Below are 22,293 nucleotides of genomic sequence, written 5' to 3'. Positions count from 1 at the left end.
AAAAAGGGTGACTGGGAAGTCAGTTCTTAGAACTGGCTTCTTCTATGGCCATGCTGTCATCTGTCAGTAAAGACCTTTGATTGAAATCACTGAGTCCATTATTGGTAACAGATCCAGGGCTTGACACCAAGTTGCAGCCAAGCAGATAAGAAGAGGTGGTTGGAGCTTCGCTTGTCTCTGTGTACCAACCTTGGACTTCCTTGGCGGTCTCCCATCCAAGTAGTAACCAGGGTTGATCCTGCTTAGCTTCTGAGATCTGATGAGATCCAGCTAGACTGGGCTGTCCAGGTCAGAGCATCCAATTAAGTGTCATCAAGCCGCAGTCCAGTTATAGCGACCCTGCAGGGTTTTCAAGGTATGAACTTGGAGTACTGTGTTCAGTTCTGGTCGCTACATCTCAAAAAGGATATCGAAGAGATAGAAAAAGTGCAGAGAAGGGCAACGAGGATGATTGAGGGACTGGAGCACCTTCCTTATGAGGAGTGGCTGCAGCGTTTGGGACTCTTTAGTTTGGAGAGGAGACATCTGAGGGGGGATATGATTGAAGTCTATCAAATTATGCATGAGGTAGAAAATGTTGACAGAGAGACATTTTTCTCTCTTTTTCACAATACTAGAACCAGGGGGCATTCATTGAAAATGCTGGGGGGAAGAATTAGGACTAATAAAAGGAAACACTTCTTCACGCAACGTGTGATTGGTGTTTGGAATATGCTGCCACAGGAGGTGGTGATGGCCACTAACCTGGATAGCTTTAAAAAGGGCTTGGACAGATTTATGGAAGAGAAGTTGATCTATGGCTACCAATCTTGATCCTCCTTGATCTGAGATTGCAAATACCTTAGCAGACCAGGTGCTCCGGAGCAGCAGCCACAGCAGAAGGCCATTGCTTTCACATCCTGCATGTGAGCTCCCAAAGGCACCTGGTGGGCCACTGCGAGTAGCAGAGTGCTGGACGAGATGGACTCTGGTCTGATCCAGCTGGCTAGATCTTACGTTCTTATGAATAATAGCAACCTTGGGCTTCCTTGGTGGTCTCCCACCAAGTGCTAACCAGGGCCGAACCTGCTTAGCTTTCTGAGGCCCGGCAAGATGTTGCTAGCCTGGGCCAACCAGGTCAGGGCTAGGTGGCCTTTGGGCAGCCATTATCTTCCGCCCCCGCAGTAGGATGCTGGTTTTCTACTGCAGGCTATTGACCTGATGGTTGAGATATTATGTGGCGGAGCTCTTTGAAAACTCAAAGCGACTCATTTCAAAGCGTGTTCATGGGGGATCCTGGTGGGTTTTGTGAAGGTGAAGCCCTGTGGAGAGAACCAGCTTCCCTGCTGATCGTTCTTTGCACGCTCACCCAAAGTGTTCCGTGTGTCTTGATTCATGCAGGGCAAAAATGAATGCCTTCTATTTTTATCCTGCCGCCTTAGCCCCAGCTGCTCTTTCTTCGGCTTTCCTTGAAACTGACCAAGGCAGAAGTTGATACAAAGCGCTCCTTGACACAAAATGTCCAATAGGTGACCATGTTGGCATGCTAGATCGGAATCCAGCTGCACCTTAAATACTAACAAGATTTCCAAAAGATCAACTCTTGAAAACTTATACCTTATACCTTGGAAACCTTTAATGTCGCTATTCTGTTTAAGTCATCAGATAACATCCTGAACTATCTGACCCTGATTTTTCCAGAAAACACTCGTTGTCGGTGGAAGTACGCCCAGATGAGCTTACATCAAAGGGAATCAACTCTTTCAGTTGATCCTTTGTACAGGGTGAAGGGACGTGCTGGGAATTGGGGGCTTCTCCTCAGGTTCTTGCTGTGTCGGTATGAGTGTTATATTTGCATTTCTCTGGGCAGGGAGCGGAATCCCTTTCGGAATCATCTTTGGTGGGACGGATATCAACGAAGATGCCAAGTGTGAGGAGAAGTCCCGGGTGATGGGAGCAGTCTTGGATGAAGCCAGGTAGAGGAAATACTCTGCAAAGCTTTCTTTTGTTTCTGTGGGGCAAAGTTTTTAAGTGTGACCTTGCAAACAAGTCCGCATATGTTGCTTGCCCATACAGGGTTGGATTTGGCCAGCATTCCCCGTCTAAGTCTTGCTCAATGTGCTTCTGTTGAGTGCTGAATCCCAGGACTAGGAGGCAACATGAGGGGATAGCCTCACCATCTTTACCCTGTTGATAACCCTCCACACCAGCTGGTTAGCCACTGTGTGAGATAGGATGCTGGACTAGATGGATCCAGCAAGGCTCCTCTTAGGTTCTTATGAAGGCCTCGGCTCTATGGCCTGTTGTTGGAGCTTCAGAGGAACTGGTTGGCCACTCTAAGAGACAAGATACATGACTAGATGGACCACTGGTCTGGTCCACCAGGGTTCCTCTTAGGATCTTATGAAGGCCTCGGCCTCTATGGCCTGTTGTTGGAGCTTCAGAGGAACTGGTTGGCCACTCTAAGAGACAAGATACTTGACTAGATGGACCCCTGGTCTGATCCACCAGGGCTCTTCTTAGGTTCTTATTAAGTCCTTCACCTCTATGGCCTGTTGTTGGAGCTTCAGAGGAACTGGTTGGCCACTCTAAGAGACAAGGTACTTGACTAGATGGACCCCTGGTCTGATCCAGCAGGGCTCTTCTTGTGTTCCTTTTTTCACAACCCTCATCCCACACGGCGTTCATTCATGCACGTCCCCCAATCCCCCCACCCCCTCCATAACACCTGGTAGCCTTTTGGGTGGCCAAAGGGATACTCCACAAATGGAAGAGCTGTCTGGAGCAAACCCAGAGGGTTTTTTTTTTTTTTAAGACTAGGCTTCTTTCCGGCATGGTTTGCTGTTGGTTTATCACGTCAACAATTTCGGGAGGCGAAAAAGGAAAGTCTCTCTCCGAATTCCCCGATGCTGCCTTGCCTTCTCGGCTTCGTAGCGGATGCTCTTATTGGCTCATTACTGCCAGTGCTCTTTATCGTGCAGCCCTGAAAACAAATATTGATTCTGCTGCCCTTTGTTCTCCCCAGACACTGTGGATTGCAGTGTGTAAACCGAAAGGGCCCACGGAATCATCGATCTCTTTAACCCACACGGCGCGCCTCTGAATTATGTAAAACGAAATGAGGAACCGTGTCCCATTTGATAACCGAGTGTGTGTCTTTTTTTATTTTTACAATCAAGTTTTTCTTCGGCAGGGAATTGCGTTCCTTTGGGGTACGTTTTCAATTTGATTGTTCCTCGCCGGCCCCGGCAGCCGCGGTTTCCACCCGCTTGGCAAAATGATAGATTGGAAATATAATTGTGCAATAAGAGATTGCAGCCGACTGGGGTTTGGGAAAGTGTGCCTTTGCCTGGGTTTTGATAACCTGAAATCTATCGGCAAGGCTGTGCTCATAGAGCGAACTGGGATGGTTTCCTCTCATTGGAGACCTGCAGCCTTACAAAGCTATTTCAAATAATTCTGAGAGATTTAGCCTTGTTTCTGTAGCTCACAGGTGTCAAACTCACAGCCCTCCAGATGTTCATGAACTACAATTCCCATCAGCCCTTGCCAGTATAACCAATGCTCATGTTGGGAGGGACTGATGGGAATTGTAGTTCATGAACATCTGGAGGGCCGCAAGTTTGACACCTATGCTGTAGCTCTTAGCCAAGTACAGTTCTTTTCCCCTTCTTCAGATTCTCTTCTTACTCTCCACCGTCTGGCCCGCCCCCTCTTTAGTTTCCTTTCTTACAGACCAATATAGGGAGCCAGGTGGAATCTGCCTATGGAGGTGGCACGGGGCTGTGCTGGCGAATTTGTCCTCTCTGGGGCACTTATCCTGGCAGAGGGGGAAACCCGCTAGTGGGCAGCCACCGCAGCCCTTCACGGCAGCCAGTCGTGGCATCAGTGCTCCTGTGTTTCAGCACATACAACCTCCTGTGTTTCCAGCACATATGGTCACCCCATGTCCCTGGGCGTATGCCTTTTGGTCACGTGACTAAATGGTGTGCGCCCCAGCCGCATGACACTAAGTCCCGTCCCCTGCCTCCTTGCAGACCGGCTCAGGAGCCTTGCCCAAAAGTCGGCCTGCACGGAAGCCGGGGGCAGGGCACGGATGCAGGGCCACACCATTGAGCCTCAGCCCAGAGGCCGAGGGGCGAGGCTTGGCAGCGGCAGACGGCCCAGGTGGGCACTGCAGCCACCTGCCGCCGAGCTCCACCCCTGGCCTCCGTGCAGGCCAGCTTTTGGGCAAGCCGCCTTGCATGGAGGCCAGGGGGTGGGGCTTGTGGGTGAGCCCCCGCCCCTGAGCCCCACCCCAAGTATGGGGGGGCCTAGGTAATACATTTAAAATAACCTACCTTTTGTTTGAACGCCCCCAGGTTTGCCGTCTCTTTCACAGAAGCCATGAAGGAAACAGCTGCTGCTAACTGGGTGAGTTGAGATGGTGTTTATGGAGACCTTGTAAGTCAAGTGCTGTCCTAAAATGAGAGCGAGGGATAACTGTGTGTGTGTTGAGGGGGCGCTTGGGGGCTCTGTCTTACTCCTCCTGCCTTCCGGTACTCCTAACCGTGACTTTATACAGAGAGGGGAGCTGGTTTGCATACGTAGAAGTGCCAAACGTGGTGACCGTGGGCAGGAGGGATCCCGCTGACACCTTTTTCCCTGTGCCCACCAACTGTTTTTCGAAAGCAGCCAGGCAAGGCTACTGATTGGCCCCTGGAGATCTGATGGGCAGCGCAGCTATTTAAAAGCATCCTTTTGACCGCAGCTGTTGCCACGTCACGTCGATCTTCACTTTGCAGCTCGAAGGTCAGCTGCGGTAGCCGATTGGTGGCTCTCCGCCTCCTGCCCTGCTTTTCTCAACTGAATGGAGTCTCAAGGTGGCTGACAAGCTCCTTCCCTTCCTCTTCCCACAGCAGATCCCCAGTGAGGCAGGTGGGGCTGAGAGAATCACAAAGACCTGTGACTGGCCCAAGGTCACCCAGCAGGCTTCATGTCTAGGAGCGGGGAATCAAACCTGCTTCTCCAGATTAGCGTCCACCTGCTCTTAACCACTACACCGCGCTGAAGAAATAAATGGTAGTGAAAGGCTTCATCATCAGCTCGATGAAGAACGGTGTCGGCTGTGTATCTTCCCGTAGTCCTAGGCCAATGGTGGCGAACCTTTGGCACTCCAGATGTTATGGACTACAATTCCCATCAGCCCCTGCCAGCATGGCCAATTGGCCATGCTGGAAGGGGCTGATGGGAATTGTAGCCCATAACATCTGGAGTGCCAAAGGTTCACCACCAAGGTCCTAGGCTATATGCCTGAGCTATTCCCAATTTGAAGAAGAAAAAGAGTTTGGATTTATACCCCACCTTTCTCCTGTAAGGAGACTCAAGGAGGCTTACAAGCTCCTTTCCCTTCCTCTCCCCACAACAGACACCTTGCGAGGTAGGTGGGGCTGAGAGAGCCCCAAAGAACTGTGACTGGCCCAAGGTCACCCAGCAGGCATATGTTGGAGTGCGGAAACACATCTGGTTCACCAGATAAGCCTCTGCCACTCAGGTGGAGGTTGTAGGGAATCAAACCCGGTTCTCCAGATTAGAATCCACCTGCTCTTAACCACTACACCATGCTGGCTCTCTCTTGGACTCAGCCCTGTCTTTGGAATCGCAGATGGCACTACACCACGCTGGAGAAATGCTTTCGTTCTGCCTGCAGAGATTGTGGAAGACACTTGACACGCCAGGAGATTTGGATGAGAGCTTTGGAGATTTCCTTCCCGTATAAACACAATATTTGATCTTGATCTTCGACAGGGCTTTAATTTAGTTTGATTTAGTCAAAGGGCCTTCTGCAGATAAGTGGGCTCTTCTACCACGATGGGGGTTTTTTGGCCTTCAAGACAAATTGTGCCTTCTTTGACGGCAAGATTCTTCTCCTTCTGTTGCCCCTCCCGCTTCTTTGTGTAGGAAACGCCGGCTTTCGTGATCTGAGGACGCGTTCTTGTTGTGTGTGTGTATATAGGTTTAATCTCCTTTCTTCTGAGGGAGGCGTGTTCCCTCTTGCTGCTTGCTAATGGAGGCTCTGGAAATCTTGCCGGCGTGCCGGAGGAAAAAGTGTGCTTTCAGCCGATCTGGTAATGGTGCCAAATTACAAAATTGGTTGGTAGATATCATAAATATTGATTAAAGCTAATTCTGAGTCATCGACTCCGCTCTGCTTTCGGCCTTGGGAAAAAAAGCCCTTTCAGAACAGGCAGAAATCTTTAGGAATGTAGGTGGTTTTGCTTTTGTGTATTTATGTATATCTGAAGTCAAGAATGGTACTTGTGGAGGGAATGCTTCTGGCAGTTTGTTGCTGAATGGGGTCTTTGGAACCACGAAGGGCTGGAGCAGGAGTCTGCAACCTGCGGCTCTCCAGATGTTCATGGACTACAAATCCCATCAGCCCCTGCCAGCACGGCCAACTGGCTAATGGGATTTGTAGTCCATGAACACCTGGAGAGTAGTCCATGAGCATCTGGAGAGCCGCAGGTTGCAGGCCCTGAAGGTCCCCAATGTTTTTGACTGCGCGAACAAAGAAGGGGAACAAAACTTAACTCTAAAACAATGGATTTAAGTGTCTTATGCTTGATCCGGACTTGTGATTGGTGATCCAAATTTAAAGCATCCTGTGCAGCCAATCAAATCTCCAGTGGCCAATCAGAAGCTCTGCTGGGCAAAACCCCACCCTCCTTTTACAAAGACTGGTTAGGGGGCTAGGTTTGGTGTCAGCTGGCATGATGGCACCCATGAGCGCACGTTGGAGATCCCTGACTTGGTGCCGCAGGGATGAAGAAGAAGAGTAGAAGAGATTGGATTTATACCCCACCTTTCTCCCCTGTAAGGAAACTCGAGGCGATCTACAGACTCCTTTCCTTTCCTTTCTCAGCCCCACCTACCTCACAAGGTGTCCGTTGTGGGGAGAGGAAGGGAAAAGAGTTGGTAAGCTACTTTGAGACTTCTTGCAGGAGAGAAAGGTGGGGGATAAATCCAAACTCTTCTTCTGTTCCCGCTTAGTGAATGGTCCTCTGGTGTCTCTAGGGAAGGGATTGGGAGCCGGGCATGGTAGCACAGAGCTCATGTTGATCCGGGCGTTAGTGCAGCGGAGCGGTCTGGGTACCTCAGGGCAGCGAGCCAAGCTGCGCATTTCAGAGAGAGGTAATGAACTTTTTAGAACTGAGCCTTTGCCTTCTCCTGCAATGATACCCAATCTTTGAACTGAACTATCTGTTTGCATTCCTGGCAGCAGGGAGTTTCACCTGTTTTCCTCTCATTCCTCTGTTTTTAAGCCTCGCAGCAGGAACAAAATACACGTCCAAAGTCAAGGTAAGTGTTTGAAATTTCACCTTTCTGCTGAATGGTTGTCCCAGGGATTGTTCCTACGCGGGGCTTTGGCCCCTTCCGCACAGGCAGAATAATGCACTTTCAAACTGCTTTCAGTGCTCTTCGAAGCTGTGTGGAATAGCAAAATCCACTTGCAAACAGTTGTGAAAGTGGTTTGAAAACGCATTATTTTGCGTGTGCAGAAGGGGCCTATATTATTCTGCATGTGCGGAAGGGGCCTTAGAACTGTAGGCTGGGACCCAAAGCGAGTAGAGACTCTCTCACAGGCTGGTTGGGAGGTCAGCGGGGAAGAGGAAGAGGAGGGTCAGCTGGGAGAGGAAGCTCGGGGAGTCTTGATGACAAAGAAGCGAGCTTGCCTCTGCGCCACACGAGACGTAGCTGTGAAAGGCACCGGTTGCAAAGCAGTGCCGTGTTTTTTTTAAGCACTAAGCGTGAAAGTTCAAACACAAACCTGTTCAGTGCTAACTGGGGAGGATTTGGGGTGTGGTATTATGGAGAGGGGAAAACAGAGCCCAGAGTGATTTTGCAAGCGGCTCTCGAAAAGCAGTGGGCGCCACTTCTCAAGGTTAGAGAGGCGCTGGGCGAAGATAAGAAATTTGAAGGGCTGGCTTTTAGGCAGCCGGATTGGGAGCTGGAAAAACACCTTCTGTTCTTTTGGGTGCTGTGTGGTTTCCGGGCTGTATGGCCGTGTTCTAGCAGCATTCTCTCCTGACGTTTCGCCTGCATCTGTGGCTGGCATCTTCAGAGGATCATCTTCAGAGGATCATCTTCAGATCCTCTGAAGATGCCAGCCACAGATGCAGGCGAAACGTCAGGAGAGAATGCTGCTAGAACACGGCCATACAGCCCGGAAACCACACAGCACCCAAGTGATTCCGGCCGTGAAAGCCTTCGACAATACCTTCTGTTCTGTTTGCATGCTGTGGGGTGACCAGAAGAAGACCCACAGGAAGAAGCCCACCGTCAAGAATGCCCACTGGAAAAATGCCCACACGGAAAATACGCACTGTAGCAAGTTCAAAAGTCAGTATGTTAGGTTGAGGATATGTCCCCGTCCTGTCGTACCAGCTGGAATTCACCTTCCTTCCACTTTGAGAAGCCTGGAGAATGGTAAAGTAGGCACCACCCAAGTCCAGTGGTGGGATCCAAAAATTTTAGTAACAGGTTCCCATGGTGGTGGGATTCAAACTGTGGCGTAGCGCCAATGGGGCTGGGCGTGGCATGGTGTGGGCGTGGCTGGGCATTCCGGGTGCGGGGCTGTGGCAAGGACACTGCCGCTGCGCCGGTCCTTGGGCGGGAAACGAATGCACGGAGGTGCAGGCTGCCACGCACACCGGTGCACCTCCTGCTAGACTGCTCCTGCACCTCCTCTCTGCGTGCTACTGCTGAGAGGAGGGGCGTAACTAAGGCAACAATCACGTGGCAAAATCACCAATTAGTAAGCCTCTCTCGGCACACACAAATAATTAGTAACCTACTCTCGGGAACCTGTGAGAACCTGCTGGATCCCACCTCTGCCCAAGTCTCTTCGCTTCAAAGAGAAAACAGTACCATGAAGCAGCCAGGGAGCTGGATATAAATCAGAGGATCCCAAGTTCAAATTCCCGCTGGACTGCTGGGTGATATTGGACCTGTCATTCTTGCACAGTTTAAGTTTCTCTAAAAAGACTGTTGTGAGGGCACAAGGAAGGAGCGTGGCACCACACGGGACATCTTGAGTCTTCGGGGAGAAGAGGATAAAATAGGTAACCAGTGAGCACAAAATCGAATGACCACCAGCAAGTTGAGTCGGACCTATGAAGATCCAGAGCAGCTGAGCTAAAATTGGTTCTCATGCATGCTACGAAATGACCTGTTGCAAGAATTTAATGCGCAACCGTTTGTTTCCTAGGGATTGTGACCGCCCACAACCTGTCTTTTAACTGGAAGAAATTTCTGCAGAGTGCAGGTAATAACACAAAAAGATACCTCCCCTCCCCCAATGCATCTTAAACTGCAGACAAATCATGAATTGTTTGTCTTGGGTGCCATGGCTAAAGACCCCATTCGGCAACTGTGTCAGGCAAGGGAGAGTTTTGAGTCGACCAACCCTATTTATACATTTCTAAGAAAGCATTTATTTTGTTTAAACAAGTAGGGATTGGTCCTGCAGAAATGTTGCTCTAATGGTGGGATCCCCCCCACCCCAAGCACCAGTAATAAATAAATAAAAGGCTGTTTGTACCTCTTGCAAGACAGAAATGTCTTTGCATCTTTAGCAGAATGGCTCCACCTTAGGATCTGACTTTTACTCCCAATTTTTCTGCTGCAAGATCTTCCAGGCTCCTCACAAATTAAAATAAAAACCCTGTCTAGTGAAATGCATGTAAAATAACAGCAAACAAATTAGCCGCACAGCTTCATCTTGTGTTGAAAGGGCAGCCGTTTGGGTTTCCCTGATGAAAGAAAAGACAGCAGTGGCAGTTTTTATTGGAGAAACAGCTCAGGACGTTGAGAGTCCTCTCTTTTCCCTTGCGTTGGCCTCTCCCTTGAATTTGCCACCCAAACAGCTGCCTGGTGTACATTATAAAACAGTCTGGAAGTATAATCACAGAACTGGGTCAGAGGATTGGCCCATCTAGTCCAACCTCTTCTCCCACACAGTGGCCAGCCAGTTCCTCTGTAGGTCCAACAACAGGACAGAGAGGCCGAGGCCTTCATAAGAACATCAGAAGAGCCCTACTGGAGCAGACCAGTGGTCCATCTAGTCCAGGGGTCCCCAAACTACGGCCCGGGGGCCAAATGTGGCCCCCTGAAGGCATTTATCCGGCCCGCCAGGCATGGCGGCCATGGCTCCATTCATGTGCAGTGGGGGCTCGAGGGAGAGGAGGAACCGTGACCCCAACGGCATTGTTGATTGTCAGTTAGCATGATGCCACCCCAAATCTCTACATGAATTTTCTGACCCAGAGTTGGAAACCTTACATGTGGCAACATGCTGCTCCCGGCCTCTATCCCTCTTGGCTACTCCATGTGTTTGCTTCCTCAGGCTTTCTGTTCGCCCTCACTCCTCTTATTGGCATCAGCCAGGCTGGCCCGAATCGCTTCGCTGGCTAGCTAGGGAGGAAAAGAACCCAGGAAGATACCTGATCCCACGGGTTAGATTTATGGATCGTTTCATTGGGAAAGTTCTGCTTTTTTTTTTTTTTTACAGGGGAAGGTATTCCACAGCCTCCCCAACAATATTTGGAGCCCACCCTGTACTTGACATACTTTGGTCACTGTTCTAAAAATAGACCATGACAGAAAGGCTGAAAGGTGAAATCAAACATTTTACAATCATTTGTGCATAGGAATTTGTTCATAGTTTTTTTTAGTCCGGCCCTCCAACAGTCTGAGGGACAGTGAACTGGCCCCCTGTTTAAAAAGTTTGGGGACCCCTGATCTAGTCCATCATCCTGTCTCATACAGCACCCAACCAGACCCTCTGAAGATCCAGCAACAAGGCTTAGAGGCCAAGGTCTTCCCCTGATGTTGCCTCCTGGCATTGGTAATCAAAGGTAGACTGTCTCTGAATATAGTAGCCACTGATTGACTCGTCCTCTATAAATTTTGTCTAATCCCCTTTTAAAGCCCTCTGGGCCTGTGGTCAGCACAACATCCTCTGGTAGCAAACTCTGCATTTTAATTATCTAGTGTGTAAAGAAGTAGGAATTAGACTCTTTCTATCCTTTCCTCAGTAGCTGCTTTTAGCCTTTCAAACACTCTAGTCTTCATCTCACACTTCCTTGGTCCCACTTAGCATTACCTTCAAACATACAAACAACTTCAGTAGATCAAGAAACTAGGGCACCCAATGCTAGATTTTGGTCTCCAGATTTGATCAGGGAATTCATTTCCAGAAGTCCTTCTCATCTTTAACAACACTGCAACAGAGAATGCTCTTTTTCTCCATCAAGGAGGAGAGAGAAAAAATTACAAATTCTTAGTATTTCGCTCTAGGGAGGTTTTGAAAAAACGATTCACCCGTTCACTCATCAATCTGGCTAGCAAGAACACGGCCTTTCCTCCGTTACAAATGAACCCCCTCCATTCATTTGCTTTATCACGTCAGTAAATGTGTGTCATTATTCAGAACCCGCATCCAATCCTTAAATGGAGCGGTGTGAGGTTATTTCGTTCCCACTAAATCATAACACGCGGGTGCAGGCCCGGAAAGACGGATAATTTTCAGAAGCCAAACGATTTGTCACCGGGGAGCGCTGCCCCGGCACCGATTGGATCCTGCATTTGGCTGTTTTCTGATTAAAGGTGCGGGCGACAGATGAATGGCGAGGAGAAACAGCTTTCGTGAATGCGGGGAGGCTGCCTTGATTTTGACGTATCTGTGTGCCAATGTGTGGAAGGAAAGAAATGGGGAAAATATATAGGTATGCCAAATAACGTCAAAGTAAAATGCGCAAGCAGCTGCCGTCCCCTCTTGCAGGGCTATACCATGTCAGGCGAGAGTACCAAATGTTGCATCAAATATTCCGCCCGTTCACTTCCTATACTTCCAAACTTTCTCTAACCGATCTCTGAACTTTCTTTAACCAGATCTGTGAATAATTCCCATTGTATTTTTCACTTTCCTATTCTGCACAGGTCAGATCGCGCTGTGCAAGGAACTATTTCGCCATATGTGGCTTTTGTGGTCTGCATTCTAACCCTTCCCCAATTCCCCCCCCCACAAAATCCCCCCCCCTGCACTAATCAAGCTAGTTACTTTTTGCACTGTACATTTACATCCTTTCTCCTTTCTTTGCAACACCTCTCCTACTTTCTGACAGATGTCCGGACTTGAGGGTTGATTACCCAGTGGTGCTCTAGCACGCCATGGGACCGGAAGCGCATTGAGGCAAGAAATCTTGTCCCAACGAGCTTCCTGTTCGCAGCGCACTGAGAAAGGAGGTGCATCTCGACACGAGAGCATTTCTGGCACGACTTTTCGCGCCAGAGCGGGGCTAGGGCAGAAAACAGCTGCAGTGGGTAATCGACCAAGGATTCTCTGGTCCAACTTTAATCCGAAGAAGGGAGCTTGGATTCTCAATAGTTTATCCTCCCAAAACGTTGTTTGTTTCTAAACTGTTACTGGACGTGAATCCTATCCAAGAACATCTAACAGTCTGGGGGGATGGAATGCTGACTGGGAAAACGACGCAACGGGTTGCATTAAAGTCAGCCTTGTCTCACACTCCTGATCCAAACCGGGGCCCACATTTAAAAGTTAAAAAGAAGCTAGAAATTGATTCCCGAATCACACTTTGTCGTGTCTCCTTTCGTCCTTAAAAAAGACGACGATTCTTTCTGATAAACCCTTTCCTCTGTCCTGTCAAGGGATCAGAAAGGGCTGAAGCAACGTGCCAAAGTTTGACTTCTTTTCTCCCCATGTATAGAGAGCTTAAGTTTAAAGGGGGAAAAAAGAGCCTTACCAAAAGTGTTCAAAGGCCCGTTTCAGCGCTCGAAAAAAGCCTTCCGAGATCCAAACACACGGGAACATAAAACGGCTGTCCCGAGCAGAGGCTGAGATCGCAGTGAGGAGCCCGGGCTTCGCTTTTGTCGGTGATCAGCGTAACACTTTGAAATGTTTAGAAGCCGGATGAAAGGGAGCGTGTTTCAAGGAGAATGAAAGGCTCGGGCGGTTCAAAGCGGACAGGAAGCGGGATCAGAGAGGTGGGATCACCCCTGCCATCCGGTTCTCACGCGGGCCGGCCTTCTGAAGAAGACAGGACAACACGGAGGCCTATATGTTTGAGGCCCGGCAGAGCGCTCTCAAACCCTCCGCGGCGCTGCCAAAAAGAACAGCCTAAAAAGAAAACAGCCGTGAGCAGTGCCGCAGGTGGCGTTTGCTGCGTTGCCGCGAGCTAACCTAATTGAGTGCAAATCGGTCTTTTTATTTTTTGCTGGGTGACCTTGGTCTAGTCCATGGGTAGGGAACCTTTAACACTCAAAGAGCCATTTGGACCCGTTTTCCACGGGAAAAGAAAACACTTGGAGCCGCAAATAATTTTTGACATTTAAAATAAAGATATAACTATATGGGGGTTTTTTTAACTTATACACTCCGCTCATTCTGAGAAGCATGGATGTGCCCGCCCTGCTGCCACAGGGCGAGCGGAGATAAACTGGCGGCTCAGCCTCACCCGGCCGCTTCAGGGCGCCTGCCCGCTCCAGCAGGCGGGAAGAAACCCGCGGCTGAGGCCAGCCCGACCGTGGGCAGTTAGTTGCACCCACCCACCCTTGCCTGGGGGCGGGCAAGGATGGAGCTGGCCGGCTTGGCTGCGTGGAGCCACAGTGCAAGAGCAGAGAAGAGCCGCATAGGCTCTCGAACCTTGGTTTCCCCTAACGTCCATGGTAGGGAACCTTTAACACCTTCAAAGAGCCATTTGACCCGCTTCCACGGAAAAGAAAACACTTGGAGCCGCGAAATACCTTTTGACATTTAAAACAAAGATAACACTATATATAGGGGTTTTTTTTTAACCTTTTACCCACCATTCTGAAGCACATGGATGTGCTCGCTCTGCCTGCAGGGCAGGCAAGGTGATGAAGCTGGCGGCTCAGCCTCACCGGCCGCCAGGAGCGCCTCCGCCCCAGCCCAACCCGGGCGGGCGAGAGGGGCCCACGGCGACCCGTTTCGACCGTGGGCAGTTGGTGCACCCACCCTGCTGCCACAGGGCGGGCAAGGATGGGGCTGGCGGCTTGGCTCGTGGAGCCACAGTGCAAGGGCAGAAGAGCCGCATGCGGCTCTCGAGCCGCAGGTTCCCTACCCCTGGTCTAGTCACAGTTCTCTCAGAACTCTTTCAGCCCCGCCTACCTCACGAGGTGTCTGTTGCGGGGAGAGGAAGGGAAAGGAGCTTGTAGGCCACCTTGATTGTCTTTGCAGGAGAGGAAGGCGGGGTATAAATCCAAACTTTTCCTTTTCTTCATGTGGAGTAAACTGTTTATATGTATTGTTGAAGGCTTTCACGGCCGGAATCACTTGGGTGCCGCGTGGTTTCCAGGCTGTATGGCCGTGTTCTAGCAGCATTCTCTCCTGGCATTTCGCCTGCATCTGTGGCTGGCATCTTTAGAGGATCCTCTGAAGATGCCAGCCACAGATGCAGGCGAAACGCCAGGAGAGAATGCTGCTAGAACACGGCCATACAGCCTGGAAACCACACAGTACTAAACTGTTTATATTTTGTCAAAGGCTTTCATGGCCGGAATCGCTAGGGTGTTGTGGGGTTTCTGGGCTGTATGGCCGTGTTCCAGTAGCATTTTCTCCTGATGTTTCGCCTGCATCTGTGGCTGGCATCTTCAGAGGATCTGAAGGCCTTTCACATTTACCTATCACCTTCTCCTCTTTGATGGAGATGCCAAGGATCGAACCTGGGGTTTTCTGCTTGCCAAGCCAGTGCCCCTGCCAACGTGCAGAATGCCTGCCAAAAATGTCACTTCTTTGTCCCTTCTAAAGCCAACTGATGTTGCTACTTGGAAATGCACATTGTAATGACCGCAGGATGCGGGTGTATTCATCTAGGGCAGTGGTTCTCAACCTTCCTAATGCCGCGACCCTTTAATACAGTTCCTCATGTTGTGGTGACCCCCAATCCTAACATTTATCCATTTTACAGATGGAGAACACTGATGCAGAGAGTCTTAGGCGACCTCTGTGAAAGGGTCGTTCGACCCCCAAAGGGTTCCTGACCCCCAGGTTGAGAACCACTGATCTAGGGATTATGAAACATGTCTTTTGACACTCTGCTGCCGTTTTTAGCGGCAGCCCTGTGTTCTTGGTAGTATGTTCTTTACGAAAGGCTATCGTGACAGAAGACTGCCACTTTCGGCGGCCACCAGTGCCGCCGTGACAGTAAGGAGGCCGCTACTACAACTTGTGTGCAATGCCCAAAGCCGGTCTCAGATTTTTAGACGTCCTGGCTGTTCCCTTATCAGAGAATGCCTTAAAGCAAGCCACTGTGTAACTCTTTAGATAGGACAGGAAGTCTGTGTTTTCCTTTATGTAAAGGAACAGGGAGGGAAAATAATACAAATCGCTGAAGATAAGAGAGTCTCTCTCCGTAGCCTCCTTACTTCCAGCAAGTTTCTCTTTGATATTCCTAAATTGCGTAGAGGCCCATAGGCCTGCAGCAAGATTAACTGTCTGCGAGGGGTGTTTTGTAAGAGTTTATCAGCGATTTCTCAAACAGTCGGGCTTTTTATTCTTTGGCACGCATGCCGGGTTTGCATTAAGGGAACGCTTTTTCGCAAAGCCCTTCTAAAGAGATGCTGCTTGTGTGTGTTTTTTCCCCTTTGCGCTTATCGTTTGAGAAATAAAAAAAAAGAGTGTTCTATCGGCAGGTCTTAAGGAATTATTCTCGATGCGCCGTTCTGATTGTATTTTCAAAGCCCCATGGGAGGATTATGCCCAGGGAAAACCAAATCCTGCTTTTCAGTGGGAACCGGATAAGCTGCTGAAATAGTGCACGTCTTAATTCAAAAGAATAAATCACACTGGGATCCTAGTTGTCTGTGACGGAGGACGCAGGCCTGTTGTTGAAAACAGCAGCCCTGCGTCAGGTTCTCTGGTTCCCCATGGCTTGCGGGAGCGCTCAGAAGAAGAAGAAGAAGAAGAGTTTGGATTTATATCCCCCTTTCTCTCCTGCAGGAGACTCAAAGGGGCTTACAATCTCCTTGCCTTTCCCCCCTCATAACAAACACCCTGTGAGGTAGGTGGGGCTGAGAGAGCTCCGAGAAGCTGTGACTAGCCCAAGGTCACCCAGCTGGCATGTGTGGGAGTGTACAGGCTAATCTGAATTCCCCAGATAAGCCTCCACAGCTCAGGCGGCAGAGCTGGAAATCAAACCCGGTTCCTCCAGATTAGATATACGAGCTCTTAACCTCCTACGCCACTGCTGTTCAAGCTGTTATGTGATGCTGTGGCCAGGAAAATACCCAATCTGATGTGGAGAAGGTGAGGAGAAACAGAGGCCCCTTTCGCACATGCAAAATAATGCATTTTCAAACCACTTTCACAACTGTTTGCAAGTGGATTTTGCCATTCCGCACAGCTTCAAAGAGTGTTGAAAGCAGTTTGAAAGTGCATTATTCTGCATGTGCGGAATGAGCCTAAGAGTCTAATATTCTGTTTATTTCTTTCATTCATAGCTCACTTATATTCCCAGTGGGAAGATCCAAAGTGGCAACCAACGTCCCATTTTATCCTCACCAAATCTGCTTTTGCAACATAAAGGGCCCTGAAATTTGGCGCGATCCGGGGTTGCAAAATCAGAATTGAGCTTAGGCATTGCTTCAGAAGGAAAGTGACTGATTTGTTGTTTCTTCAGCCAATGTGGTGCAGTGGTTAAGAGTAGGTGGATTCTAATCTGGAGAACCGGGTTTGATTCCCCACTCCTCCACCTGAGTGGCAGAGGCTTGTCTGGTGAACCAGATGTTTGCGCACTCCTTCATTCCTGCCGGGTGACCTTGGGCCAGTCACAGTTCTCTCAGAACTCTCTCCGCCCCACCAACCTCACAATGTGCCTGTTGTGGGAAGAGGAAGGGAAAGGAATTTGCAAGCCACCTTGAGTCTCCTTTTGTGGAGGAGCGGGGAAACAAATCCAGTTCTCCAGATAAGAGTCTGCCGCTCACGTGGAGGAGTGGGGAACCAAATCTGATTCATCAGATTACAGTCTGCCTCTCTTAACCACTACACCACACTGGCTGTCCAGGGAAAGTGTGAGTAGGAGTCTCTGTGGTGGGCAGAAAAAGTGGATCCTGAGCACCCGCTGCCCAAGGCCCCTCAAAAGCTGGAATTGGTTCTGCATAAAGCACACCTGACTCCCGGGTCAAAATCTGCAGGTATATTATCACCCTGTTGGTGATGTGCGTGCGGAGAGGGGTTTGCGCTGCTGCCGACCAAGTGCCACTCCAGAGGAATTGAATGTGCCAGGAGGGAAGAGACGTCTTCATCCGGATGAAATGCCGGTGGCATGCATGTAATTAAAATTTCAACGGCATGCTTCTGTGATGGGCCCTCGGCTGACCTGCTCTCAATTGGTTTTCCTCCTGCAAATTTGGATCGCGACTCGTACTTGTCTCTGAGAGCAAAGCGGAAGAATGTAGATTAATGCCGAATGTTTCTGGAAGACCTCTGATTATTTCTGACAACTGGGGCTTTGACTCTCAGAAGTGTATACCCTGGAAAACTTGTGTCGTTAAGGTGCTATTGGACTTAAATTTTCGATTAGCACTGTTAGGCAAGGGCAGGCGGGCCTGGATTTGACCTACAGATGAGGTATTCTTGGGAAAAGATGGGTGCATGGAAGTGTTTGGAAGGAGAAAGTACAGTTATCCCTTTCAAATTGCTGAGGTTAGGGGCCCTGCCTTCGTACAAGAGAATAAACCTGTTATTTTTCTTTTATTTTAACCATAAAAGAGAAATGGTGTATATTTCTTTAGATTTTACTCCCCCCCGAATTAAAAAACAACAACCCAGAATAGCCTAAATTAAACAGGCAAGTCAAAACAGAGCAAGCTCACAAAATGGCCAAGGAGGAAAGTCCGGCAACTTCAGAGAGGTGTGGGAAACATCTTTAAAAGATCGAACAGTGAGTCAATATGTTTTGAAAACGTTTCACCAAAAGAGTCGCTGTTCTGAGGATGCATTTAAAACATTTTCACGCTGGAAATAAGAAGTTTTGAGGTTAAAAACTATGCAGAACTCCTCGGAGGAAATGTTTTATTTCCTGCCTCAAAACGTTTTAAAGTATCTGTGTGGAAAGGACCATCAAATGATTCAAAATTACACAATATTCTTCTTGAATTGCAGTGCCCAGAACTGTGCACAATACTCCAGGTGAGGTCTATCCAACGCAGAATAGAGAGGTACAATTACATCCTTCGATCTTGACACAATACTCTTATTGATAATCATACGGCCCAAAATCGCATTGGCTTTCTTGGCTGCTGCATCACACTGCTGGCTCATGTTCTTTCATCAAATTTACGTACTGAACTCGTTCTGCTTGGCTGGTTCTCTGGTTCTGCAGAACCCCTCTGTTGAGGCTGTGCGTGGTCCTGTTTTTCTGCCCCACAGATGAGTTCTCAGGCATCAGGATTTGCTACGTGAGCCGTTCCAAAATGATATTGTATAGATGGATACTGTGAGCATTCATGAAACTTGAACAGGAGCTCAGCCAACGAAGCTGATTGGGTTTATGACGGACAAAGGGGAATTACTTCTTCATCCCTGCTTAATTAACTGAATTCTTTACCATGAAATGTGGCAGTGGCCATTCGCTTAGGAAGATTTAGGAGGGGGATTAGACGAATTCATGGAGGATTGCTCCAGCGATTAGTCTTAATATCTGAAGTAACTTCCATGTATTGCGAGGCAGTATATGGGCCCCTAGCTCAAATCACAACCGTATCCCAAACTCCTTGCCGTGACCTCACTTGAGGCAAGCTCACCCTTCTTAGCTTCACCCTCCCTTCAGCAAGATGGATAAATTTGCACTGATCTACTTTCCTATTGATTTAAATATTATTTAAACATTTTGGTGTAGTGATTAAGAGCAGGTGGGTTCTAATCTGGAGAACTGGGTTTGATTCCCCACTCCTCCACCTGAATGGCAGAGGCTTATCTGGTGAACCAGATGTGTTTCCGCACTCCTACATTCCTACTGGGTGACCTTGGGCTAGTCACAGTTCTCTCAGAACTCTCTCTGTCTCACCTACCTCACAAGGTGTCTGTTGTGGGGAGAGGAGCTTGTAAGCCACCTTGAGTCTTCTGACAGGAGAGAAAAGTGGGGTATAAATCCAGACTCCTCCTCCTCCTCCTCCTCCTCCTCCTCTTGTTGTTGTTGTTGTTGTTCTTCTTCTTCTTCTTCTTCTTCTTCTTATTATTATTATTATTATTATTATTATTATTAATTATTCCATTTAAGATCACCCTTCCCCTTAAGGATTCAAGGTAGCTTCCGACATTGAAATATAGCAGTAAAATCAATAAAAATGTAGTCGCAGCATCATAATCACCTTAGATGGATAGACAAACCAATCAAGACTGTACCACCTATAAAATTACCATTTACACAGGCAAGGGAAAGGGAGGCATGAAGGAACGACTCTGTTTTGTAGGCCCTACAATTGCCCTCAAAACCCCTGGATTATGCTTGATAGACCATTCCACCAGGCCGGGGCCAGAGCCGAAAAGGCCCTGGGCATGGTTGAGGCCAGCAGATACCTTTCAAGTCAGGGACCACCAGCAAGTTGTAATTTGCTGCGCATAATGCTCTTTGGGGGAGGTATTGAGAGAGGGGGTCCCATAGCCATGAAGTCCCCAGACTGTTTACGGAATGTTGTGTCGATTGCAATCAAATAATTCTGTGCAACACTTCGAATGGTGAATAGGTGTGGAAATGTGAGTTCGCCTGCTCTTAACTGCTGAACTACGCTGGAAGGAGATTGTAAGCTGCTTTGGGAATCCTTATTGTTGAAAAAAAAATGTGCTATAAATCCAAACTCCTTTTTCAGGGTTGTTTTGAGGTTAATGGAGAAAGAAAAGCTTTATACCTCCTGAGGCCCTTGGAAGGTGGAATAGAAAAAAGCATAGTGTCCGTTCTGCCATGGGTGGTAGAGGAAGCCTTTTATCAATACCTCCGTCTCCTTCTCTGTTGACTGGCTCTTGCGGGGTGATGAAGACCCTTCATATTGCAGCCAAACCGTGTGGTTCGAGAACCTCAGGAAAATGAATGCACTGAAATCCCTGGTGTGTTTCTTTTTAATATTTAAAAGCAATATCCCCTACAACATGTCGCCAGCTACCAATTCTCAGTGGCATTTCAGGAAAATAAGTCTCGGAAACTCTAGGGACGACTTCAATTGATTGATTTTCCAGTGTTTGATGCCGGTTCTGAAAGAGGTGATAAAGATATTAAGAAGGAAAAAAAAATGAAAACAAAGAGATGGGAAGGTTTTAGAAGGCCCACAGAGAGCTGGAAGGAGGGTGGGGAGTCAACGTGGTCTAGGGAGCAACAGTGGCATAGTGATTAAGAACAGGTGTACTCTAATCTGGAGGAACCGGGTTTGATTCCCCGCTCTGCTGCCTGAGCTGTGGAAGCTTGTGCACTCCAACACACGCCAGCTGGGTGACCTTGGGCTAGTCACAGCTCTTCTGAGCTCTTTCAGCCCCACCTACCTCACAGGCTGTCTGTTGTGGTGGGGGTGGGGGGTGGGAGGGAAGGAGTTTGTAAGCCCCTTTGGGTCTCCTTACAGGAAAGAAAGGAGAGATATAAATCCAGCTCCTCCTCCTCCTCTTTCTTCTTCTTCTTCTTCTTCTTCTTCTTCTTCTTCTTCTTCTTCTTCTTCTCCTCCTCCTCCTCCTCCTCCTCCTCCTCCTCCTCCTTCTTCTCCTTCTCCTTCTCCTTCTCCTTCTTCTTCTTCTTCTTCTTCTCCTTCTCCTTCTTCTCCTTCTCCTTCTCCTTTTCCTCCTCCTCCTCCTCCTCCTCCTCCTCCTCCTCCTCCTCCTCCTTCTTCTTCTTGTTAGAGTGTTGGACTACAATCTGGGTTTGAATCTCCACTCTGACATGGGAGTGTCAGTCACACACTCTCAGCCTCACCTACCTCACTGGGTTGTTGTGGAAATAAAATTGGGAAAGGAGAACTACCCCATGAGCTTCCTTGAGCTCCTTGGAGAAAGGGAAGGATAAAAATGTTCCGATTACTGGATAGACTCTTCCTTACTAAGTCTTACTATATAATTGAGCAGTGTGTTCTCGACAACGAACCAGAAAAAGCGAGGGCTGCTGGGAATTGTAGTCCTTGGCCATTCTAGAGGGACCCAGATTCCAGTTCCTGCAGAAGGGGCAAGGACTATGTTTCTCAGCAGCCCTTGCTGTAGGAAGCCATATTCTCCTGCCCCCATGGTGTGCTTCTCCCTATCAGGAGTAGTGTTAGGGGAGCCTTTCTGTGTGTGTGTGAAGGGGGGGGGATCTGTAAATAAGCCTTTATTTCATTGAATAGCTTGTCTAGGTTTTTTGTTATCTATGTTAAATTGTGGGGCCAAATTGTTATCGATGTTAAATTGTGGAACAGCAGTGGCGTAGGAGGTTAAGAGCTCGTGTATCTAATCTGGAGGAACCGGGTTTGATTCCCCGCTCTGCCGCCTGAGCTGTGGAGGCTTATCTGGGGAATTCTGATTAGCCTGTGCACTCCCACACACGCCAGCTGGGTGACTTTGGGCTAGTCACAGCTTCTCAGAGCTCTCTCAGCCCCACCCACCCCACAGGGTGTTTGTTGTGAGGGGGGAAGGGCAAGGAGATTGTAACCCCCTTTGAGTCTCCTGCAGGAGAGAAAGGGGGGGATATAAATCCAAACTCCTCCCCCTCCTCCTCCTCCTCCTCCTCCTCCTCCTTCTTCTTCTTCTTTTTCCTCTTCTTCTTCTTCTTCTTCTTCAAATGGGGAGCAAAGGCAGAAGGGGTTGGCCCCCTCAGCTGGTGCTGTTAACCCAACAACAGTTTTCTGTAGCCTGGTGTATTAATTCGTACAGTGGGGTTATTGTTAGGTCATATAAGGACAAAATGAAGGCGGGGGGGCTGGTGATATTTGGAGGAAGGAGAGTATAAAAATGGATAGATTCATTTGTTTCTAAAAGGGCAACAAATCTGGTACCTCTTATTAAAAAGTTAAGAACCTGACACGGCGTTCCTTTTGTGAGAAGAGAATAACGGTATTCAATCTAACTACAATTTTAATCTGTTCTGAAGCATTAAGAGATGAGACTGCTGTTTGTGGAAAAGGCTTTTTTTAAAAAAACACACCCACACAAACTTTTAAATCTTGTAAATAGAATTCTTGTCTTTTGCATTATTGTGCAGTTTGTCATGCTCCGAAGTCGAGTTTGCTTCCCGTTTTTAATTGGAATGTCTTGTTTTAAGTACCTGCACTGTTTGGGTTCAA

The 22,293-nt window shown here is 48.6% G+C and overlaps 1 protein-coding gene across 1 annotated transcript in view; it reads left to right on the top strand.

Annotated features, from left to right (window-relative positions):
* Positions 1-22,293, top strand: part of GLT1D1 (glycosyltransferase 1 domain containing 1) — a 53,356-nt gene that overhangs the window by 10,175 nt on the left and 20,888 nt on the right. The window contains exons 3-6 of the mRNA XM_048513859.1: positions 1,850-1,955; positions 4,341-4,392; positions 7,281-7,317; positions 9,227-9,283. Coding sequence (XP_048369816.1) covers positions 1,850-1,955; positions 4,341-4,392; positions 7,281-7,317; positions 9,227-9,283 — 252 coding nt within the window. The remainder of the gene's footprint in view (positions 1-1,849; positions 1,956-4,340; positions 4,393-7,280; positions 7,318-9,226; positions 9,284-22,293) is intronic.

The sequence above is a fragment of the Sphaerodactylus townsendi genome, linkage group LG13, assembly GCF_021028975.2.
Source record: "Sphaerodactylus townsendi isolate TG3544 linkage group LG13, MPM_Stown_v2.3, whole genome shotgun sequence".
In the NCBI taxonomy this organism is placed as follows: domain Eukaryota; kingdom Metazoa; phylum Chordata; class Lepidosauria; order Squamata; family Sphaerodactylidae; genus Sphaerodactylus; species Sphaerodactylus townsendi.
This window is presented reverse-complemented; position numbering and strand designations above follow the sequence as displayed.